General features: G+C 51.2%; 1 protein-coding gene across 1 annotated transcript in view; it reads right to left on the minus strand.

The window, feature by feature from the left end:
• Positions 1 to 8,221, minus strand: part of ANKRD52 (ankyrin repeat domain 52) — a gene marked incomplete at its 5' end in the record, with an annotated part of 16,246 nt that extends 8,025 nt beyond the window's left edge. Inside the window, 14 exons of the mRNA XM_027767161.1 lie at positions 2,114 to 2,194; positions 2,267 to 2,407; positions 2,600 to 2,668; positions 2,880 to 2,997; positions 3,095 to 3,177; positions 3,378 to 3,492; positions 3,992 to 4,070; positions 4,330 to 4,542; positions 4,829 to 4,971; positions 5,105 to 5,192; positions 5,879 to 6,079; positions 7,079 to 7,149; positions 7,554 to 7,632; positions 8,093 to 8,221. Of these exons, the coding sequence (XP_027622962.1) occupies positions 2,114 to 2,194; positions 2,267 to 2,407; positions 2,600 to 2,668; positions 2,880 to 2,997; positions 3,095 to 3,177; positions 3,378 to 3,492; positions 3,992 to 4,070; positions 4,330 to 4,542; positions 4,829 to 4,971; positions 5,105 to 5,192; positions 5,879 to 6,079; positions 7,079 to 7,149; positions 7,554 to 7,632; positions 8,093 to 8,221 (1,610 nt within the window). The remainder of the gene's footprint in view (positions 1 to 2,113; positions 2,195 to 2,266; positions 2,408 to 2,599; positions 2,669 to 2,879; positions 2,998 to 3,094; positions 3,178 to 3,377; positions 3,493 to 3,991; positions 4,071 to 4,329; positions 4,543 to 4,828; positions 4,972 to 5,104; positions 5,193 to 5,878; positions 6,080 to 7,078; positions 7,150 to 7,553; positions 7,633 to 8,092) is intronic.
• Between the last annotated feature and the right edge of the window lie 34 nt (positions 8,222 to 8,255).

Genomic DNA, 8,255 nt, shown 5'->3' on the forward strand with positions numbered 1-8,255 from the left:
ATGATCAGCCATGTGTGGGTCCCGCGCTTTTTTTTTTTTTTTTTTAAGAATTATTTCATTTCATTTTATTTATTTATTTTTAATTTGACCAGAGAAAAAATGAGAAAGGAAGCCGTCAGGTCTGGAATTCGAACTGCAGTCACCCATGTAGGAGTCTAGCACCTCAACTACCATGCCATCTGCTGGTCCCAATATAATCTGGTTTTATTTTGATCCCTTTTTTAAAAAAAGAATTATTTATTTAATTTTATTTATTCATTCATGTATTTTTTAATTTGACCAGAGAGAGAGTGAGAGAGAGGGAAAGTGAGAAAACAAGCCACCAGGTCTAGGACTCGAACTGTGGCTGGCCATATGGGAGTGTCCAGAGCCTTAACTACCACGCCACCTGCTGGTCCCCTATATGCCATTTCTATATCAACTGTAATTGAGGAAACTAAAGCACAGAGAGGTTAAGTAATTTGGCAAAGGTCACATACCTGAGCCTCTTGGACTTCAACGTCCTTTTTTCTAAATTAAACATCTTTTTTTTTTTTCATTTTAAAAAATTAATTTGCAGGACCAGCAGATGGCGTAATGGCTATGTCTCTGGGCTTCCATGTAATCGACCACAGTAGAGTCCCAGACCCAGTGGCTTAAACTCATACCAGGCACATGTGTGTGCATGCCCAAGATCCTGAGAGGAGAACAGAGAAGGGATTGTGGTGTGGCCAGCCCCCACAGGGGGGTGATTTCTCGCTTTCTGTCTCTCTGGTGAGTTCATGTACCCGATAGCAAAAACTAAAATAAAAATAGGGACCAGCAGGTGGCATGGTGGTTAAGATGCTGGACACTCCCACATGACCGACCATGGTTCGAGTCCTGGACCTAGTGGCTTGCTTTCTCACATTCTCTTTCTCTGTGTCTCTCTCTGGTCAAATTAAAATAAATGAATGAATAAAAAAAAATAAACAATTATTTAAAAATAAATTTGCCAGAGGGCACATATATTTGCCAAAGAGAGAGAAAGAAGGAAAACAAAGATGTATACCCCATGGGGGATAGTCATGTCACAATTCCCTCTCCTCTATCTCTCCTTTTGAAATTTTGGGCATGCATGTACACGTACCTGGAATGTTCTCAAACCACCAGGTCCAGGACTCCAACCATGTAGTTGACCACGTAGGATTCAGCTGCCTTAACCACCAAGCCATAGGCTAGTCCTAAAATAAACCTTTTATCTTAAAATAATCTCAGACTGTGTCAGCCAGGTGGCATGGTGGTTAAAGTGGCTGGATCTCACTTGGCCGACTCTGCAGTTTGAGTCAGGGAGAGAGAGAAAGAGAGAGGGTAAGTGAGAAAGCAAGCCGCCAGGTCCAGGACTAGAACTTTGGTCAGCCATGTGGGAAAGTCCAGCGCCTTAACTACCACACCACCTGCTGGTCCCCTATAAGTGTTCTTTCACTTACCTTTCCCAACAGATTATGAGTTTTAAAAGGAAAGAAATTTGGGGTAATTCATGTTTTGTCCTTGGTACCTAACACAGTACTTGGAACCTGGTAAACAATTTTCAAATAATGCTGGTGGAATGAAAAAATGAATGTGTATTTTGCTTTTCTGATCTCAAGAAGACCACCTGCTATGCAGACGGTGTAGTGGGTACATTGCTGGACTCCTACATGACCGACTGTGGTTGAGTCCTGGACACCATGGCTTGAAACTCATGCCAGGTGCGTATGCATGCTGGCCCAAGCTCCCAGGACGAGAATAGAGCAGAAGGAACTGCAGCATGGCCATGCCCCCAGGGGGGTGATTTCTCACTTTCTCTCTCACTGTTTCTGTCTCTGTATCTCTCTCCAGTGAGCAAATGTACCCTAAGGCAAAAAAAAAAAAAAAAAGCCAACCTATACAAATATAAAAAGGATCCATTCTTTTAGGAAAGGAACCATGTGTACACTCTGTACCTGCTCTGGGCTAAACCCAGAGTGCTCAAAGCACACTGCTGCCTGACCGTGAGGACAGCAGCAGCAGCAGTACACGCGGACACAGCTCCAGAGCGGACAGGAAAACAAGCGGCCCAGAGTTAGCACTGCTGGGAAAGCAGTGCATCCTGGGGGTCTCTTCTGCTACTCACAAGAAGGCCTCCTTCCTGCGAGACTCCTTCAGTGGCTCGTCCTCTTCAGCATCGTGGCTGGAAGCTGTGTGGGGTTCCGCTCTGGGGAAGAAAGAATGAAGGAGTCGGGGGCGGTTCCAGGAGGCGGATGGGGTTAGGATGGGCGAGTCTCACCTCCGGTATGTGTCAGAGGCGGCAGCATAGTGGAGGGGAGAGCAGCCTTTACAGTCAGCCTCGTTGACCCCTGCCCCAGCAGTCACCAGCGTTACCGCACACTGGTAGCTACCGTTGGCGGCTGCATAGTGCAGTGCGGTCCTGGGGAAGAGGTGAGGGAGGAAGGGTGGTAAAAGAATCAGGAACAGACCCAAATGCAACCATAAGTGCCACCAAAAGCTGCTCTGTCACTTTCTTCACTTAGTCCCCAACTCCTCACCCGGTTCCCTCCCTCCCCCTACTGTTTCTCTATAGTCAGACCCTCCCTTCACATATCCCTGCATATTAATGTACCTTCCAAATTTGTCTCTCCTCCTCAAGTCAGCTCCACTGCTCAAAAGCAAATTAAGACATTCAACATTCCTAAAGGGAAGATAGATGAGGGTTAAGAGAGAGCACCTCAAGGGGAAGCCATAGGTCCAGGGAGGGGCAAAGACAGACAGAAGTACACAGCCCTCCAAGCTGTGACTGCTCTTGCTGCGAGAGAGGAAGAGATCTGGGCAGGCAAGAATAAGGAGTCAGATCCTTGCCCAACTCTCTTCCCAAGGCCTGAGAGGGAAGACGGGGGACTCACCCTCCAGAAGCAGCAGCATGAAGACAGGTGCGGCCAAGGTTGTCGGGGGTATTGATGTCAAACCCAGCAGAAAGCACATGCTCGTTGCTGAGTGAAGATACAATGCTGTACAGCTGACCTGGAGGGGCAGAACAGCCTCAGATCACTCTGAGATCATGAGCAGAGAGGGAAGGGCCTCTGCCTTGCTGCCCAATCCCCAGCCAATCAGCACATACCTGAGGAAAGGAGCTTACGACAACAGTCGGAGAATCCAAAGAGAACAGCTAAGTGCAGGGGGAACATGTCATGGATGCCGCGCCTGGGAAAACACGAGGGACTGTCACAGGTCAAGGAGGGACCAGTTCCAGGCCTGTCTTCTGTGGCCCACCACTACATTTGCAGTTGGGGTAAGAGGTTCCCCAAGCTCCCTTGGCAAACTTTCTTACACCTCCATGCTGGATGTAAATAGTCTGTACAGATTTGAGGCGGCCCAGAAGCAGGGTCGGGGCCCTGACTCACCGGGCGGTATCCGCGCCATTGGTCATGAGGGTGCTGATGAGCAACTCGTGTCCATAGCGAGCAGCCACATGCAGTGGCGTGTTTCCAAATTTGTCGGCACAATCGATCTCACTGCCTGAGAAGGGGATCCACACAGAGAACTCAGGTAGACGCCAGGCGAAGATCACGCTCCACTAGTCAGCTATCGTCTGAGTTCATACTAAGTGTCAGGGGCCAGCCTATCACTCTACGGTGATCTTAAAAGCCTTAGGAGGGGTCAGCAGGTGGAGTGGTGGTTAGGGTTGCTAGACTTCCCACATGGCTGACTGCGGTTTGAGTACTGGACTCGGTGGCCTGCTTTCTCACTTTCCCTCTCTCTCTCACTCTATCTGTCTCTGTTCAACTCAACTCAATCAATCAATCAAGTTAAATAATATAATTCTTAAAAAAAAAAAACAAAAGTCTTAGGAAACTGGGCAGGGTGGAATAGGGCCATTTCTGTGGGTTCCTTGATGAGAGCTCCAAGACCTATTCAGGAAGGGCCTCTCCTTGCTGGGAGATGGGGTGAGAAGGCAGGCGGTGGAGGGGTGAGTTCCTCCGGGCAGAGATGAGAACACAGTCTCCTGCGTCCATACCATTCTGGATGAGGATCTGGGAGCGCGTGAAACGACCATGGATCGCAGCCATGTGCAGAGGACTCTTCCCTTCTTTGCTCTGTGGAAACACGGTGTTTGTTTTTTGTTTTTTCAGTGCAAGGGACAGAGAAGGTCCCGTTCCCCCGCCATAAAGGACACATCTCTGAGGACAGAGAGGTTGTATGAGCATCTTCTTGGCCCACACTCTTCCGAGTCCCTGACAAGGTCTGATCACTCTGGGAGAAAAGTGGACAGTTCTCCAGAGGTATCTAGATATGGTCAGGACCCCTAGAGCCAGGCTGTTTTCCCCACTGTCACAGACTCATCCCTTCAGGCACCTGGTAGTTGACATCGGCCCCGTTATTGACCAACAGCTCCAAGCAGAGCGCGCCATTGGTGGAGACTGCAGCCACGTGCAGTGGCGTGAAGCCCTTGTCATTCGGCTGGTTGACATTGGCTCCTGCATTCACCAGCTCAATAGCCACAGCATCCTGGCCCAGGTAGCAGGCGATGTGCAAAGCTGTGTTTCCAAAAGCGTTGGGCTCATCAATCTGGATTTCCAGGGGTAAGGGTAAGGGAGGTATCAGTTTAAACAAGGTGGAAGCTGGCAAATAAAGCCTAGAGTACCCCAAATCCAAGGACTGCCTCGGCCTTCTCGGTTTCCTGACCCAAAAGACTGAGAGCCTGAGAGCACTATTACTAAAAGGAAGTGTTTTTCAGACCCTCTCACCACATCCTTCCAGCTTCTACCAATCCCAGAGCTTCCCTGTCTCCATCAGAGACTCTGACCTCCACCTACCGGCCCTCAGTCCCAACCCCCGTGCTCAGCGCCCTGACCTCAGCCCCCATCCGGAGCAGGTACTTCACCACCTCGATCTGGCCACTGGCAGCAGCTGTGTGGAGCAGCCCGTAGCCCTTGCGGTCCTTACAGCCAAGGTCTGCTCCCCGTGCTACCAGCAGTTTCAGGACCTCCAAATGCCCTGGAAAAGAAGGGGCACGCTCAAGGAGGAGCAGGGTAAACTAAGGCCTGAGTTTCTCTCTCAAAGGCTGTAACCCCGCATCTCTGCCTAGGAATCCTAAATGTCAAATTCCTGCTTCCCTACGTACTCTCACCTAGAAAAGCTGCCCAGTGCAGAGGCTGCCGCTCCTTTTTGTCACAGACATTCAGGCTGGCTCCCTTGTTGAGGAGCAGGTTCACCGTCTATATCAGAATACAAAAAACACCTGTTCAGAGCCAGGTTCATGTCTCAACCTACCTTGGAACAGAGGCCTCCTCTTCTGAAGAGGCTGAAGCAGGCTGATGCCTCTATTCTTGAGCAGAACCATCTAGAGGACTAGAGGGAACAGTGGAAGCAGGCTCTAAGGAGGAGGTATGAGACAGATCTGGAAGTTTGAAGGAAGCCCAAAGGAGTCTCCACAGGTGATTTTAAAACTGTAATTCTTCCCCCCATAGGGCATGTGTGCTCGCTAGAAAGAGAGTGGGAAATCGCCACCCAGGGGTTTGGCGGCCATGCTGTATCCCTTTTCTTCCATCCTTCTCTTGGGATTTTGGCCATAAACCCATGAGGATTCAAAATGCAGTTGCCATGTAGGATCTGGCCACCTTAACTACCAAGTGACCTGGGTGGCCCTGAAAACTTTAATTAATCTTTGAAAATGTGTTGAAAGATATGCATTTTCTCTTCAGAAAGAGGCCTGTATATACACACATTCCATGCAGCATCAGAGGTTTTATCAAACTCCTGAAGTTCAAGAAGAACTTTGGTCTAGTCCATCTATTCATTGGGTGCTTCTCCCCCAGGTCTGGGGACCGGGCCAGGGAAAGGTGTGTGGGAAGGTAAGGAAGGGGAAAGCACCAGGCTGGGCCTACACCGGAGCAGTCCTCACCTCAAGATGCCCGCTATGCACTGCGTGGTGCAGAGCACTGCGCCCGCTCCTGTCAGCCACGTTGAGGCTGCTCAGCAGGGGTGCCAGAGCCTCAGCACACTTAGTGGCCCGGTTGGCAGCAGCCACATGCAGTGGTGTCTGCCACAGCTTGTCCCGGGCATTCACGTCTGCTGAATGTGCCAGCAGCAGCCCCAGCACCTTCTGTGGAGGGGGGACAAGAGAGAAGATAGATGGGGAGCAGGAGATAAAACAACAGGGAGTAGGAGGAGGGACAGGTCAACGTGCTGCATATGCCCATGGCCCAGCACAGTCCCTTCTCGTTTTCCCAACATTTCTAGCCTCTTAGTACTGACTTCCCATCAGGGGATCTTCACAGAACTTAAAACCTTCCTTACCTTGCTGAGGAAAACAGGAATCCCTCCTCTAGCCCACAACCTGAAAATCTCCACCCACACGAAGAGCCACTCCCAAGCAAATCCACACATTCCAACCCTCACTACTTCTAGGAAAAATAAATGTTCCTGCTACAGTGATGCCCTGAACACTATCCTTTGCCCTTCCATCGGCACTTAAATCACTTCCATTACTTCAGTAAGTAAGGAGATAGATACCGGTTCCTCTCCAGAACCCGGGCTGAAATGCCTCTTCTAACCACCACCCACCTTATTCCCACCGACCTCAGTCCTCCCACCGGTGGCTGAAGCCAAGGAAGTGATGGTGCAGAAGCCAAGGGAGAGGTCTCGTTTCCCTCCCTTCAAAGTGGATGGGAATGGGGACAGGACCCATGTGATGAGGTATGGTTGGCCCCTGTGCTATTAACTGTCATGCTGCTTGATGGGCAAGGAAGCAACAGATCATGACTCCCATCCCCCACCCAAGGAAAGAAATCTCAGAGCCCAGAGGGGGATCAGACTCAAGGTGGCCCCCCAGGGAGGGATGAGTCACTCAGGCCTGGCAGCAGGGCCCCCGCAGTCTGCCAGCCCAGTGTTAAGCTCTCCTTGACGTCACGTCAGCTGGCAGCACTCAGCCCCCCTCCCCAGCCAGTTCTAGGGGTAAGAGGGAGGGGCCAAGCTCTGGTCTCCTCCCTACCTGGGGTAGAACAGCTTGTAGGGCAAAGGATTAAGGCTCTCCTATCCTTAACCTCTACCTTGAATCAACTCGCCCTTTCTGGAAAGGGGAAAAGAGGTGGAAGGTCCGTACCTCGTTTCGGGAGGCAGCAGCACGATGAAGAGGGGTCAGCCACAGTGTGTCCTTAGCATTGACATTAGCACCTGTGGGGATGAATTTCCTGTTTTGGCGGGGCGGAGGGTAGGAGGTGGGAAGGAAGGCAGCAAACTGGCCAGGGAATCTGGATGGAGCTGGCGCTTCACCTGGACCCTGCACCAGAGATCAATGCTTGGATATGATAAAAGAGACTCCTCCCCTTGGGGCCAGCAGGTGGCATGGTGGTTAAGGGCACTGGACTCCCACGGTTCGAGTCCCAGACCTAGCGGCTTGCTTTCTCACTTTCTCTCTCTCGCTGTCCCTCTATCTCACTAACCTTCTCTGGTCAAATTAAAATAAATACATAAATGGATAAATAAAGTTAAATAAAAAAATTCTTAAAAAAAAAAAAAAGATTCATCCCCTTGGGTCCCCTCCCAAAGTGCCACACCTTTCAGCTCCCCACTTTCACCTGACATCAGTAGCAACTGGAGAATGGGGACATCGCCTACGTAGGCAGCAGCATGCAATGGGGTTCGCCTCTCTTGGTCCTGGGGAGGCAGAAAAGAGGAGCAGCTATGGGAGGCAGAAAGGCTATGGAGGACCCTAGTCCAAGTCCCAGAACTCCAGGACATTCCCACAATCTCGGTCCATGGGTTCTGCAGCATCCTAAATCCCGGTTCTAAGTCAAAGGCAAGCACCTAGGCAGGGTGGAGTCTGGCCACAGGGCCAAGAAACCAGCTCCTTCTTCCAGGAGGGGCGGGGGCGCTGCAGACCCTAAAGGTTCAGAAAAGCACACCGTTTCTGAGCATCCCCAGCTCCACTGGTCTGTCTGTGCTGCAAGCCTGACTTTCTCTGCATCCCCAAATGTAGAGCAGGCTCCCACCCCGGAGTGGAAAAGAGCTGCGGCCTCATCATAGCAGAAGAGACCCGGAGCCGCCCCACCGGCGGGGAGGGGTCCAGGCCACCGAGGCCCGGATTCCCGGCTCGCCATCCCTGCTCCCAACTCACCAGCACATTGATGTTCTCCTTCTGGGAGAGGAGGGAACGCACTTCCTCCACATCTCGGCTAAAGATGGCCTGGACCAGGGGCGGCTGCAGGGAGAGCCGGCAGGCAGGGAGCCGGCCAAGCCGGAGCGGACCCGAGGGGGATGAGGGAGCACCCGGGTTTGAT

This window comes from Tupaia chinensis, unplaced genomic scaffold (assembly GCF_000334495.1).
Source record: "Tupaia chinensis unplaced genomic scaffold, TupChi_1.0 Scaffold143970_1, whole genome shotgun sequence".
NCBI lineage: Eukaryota > Metazoa > Chordata > Mammalia > Scandentia > Tupaiidae > Tupaia > Tupaia belangeri.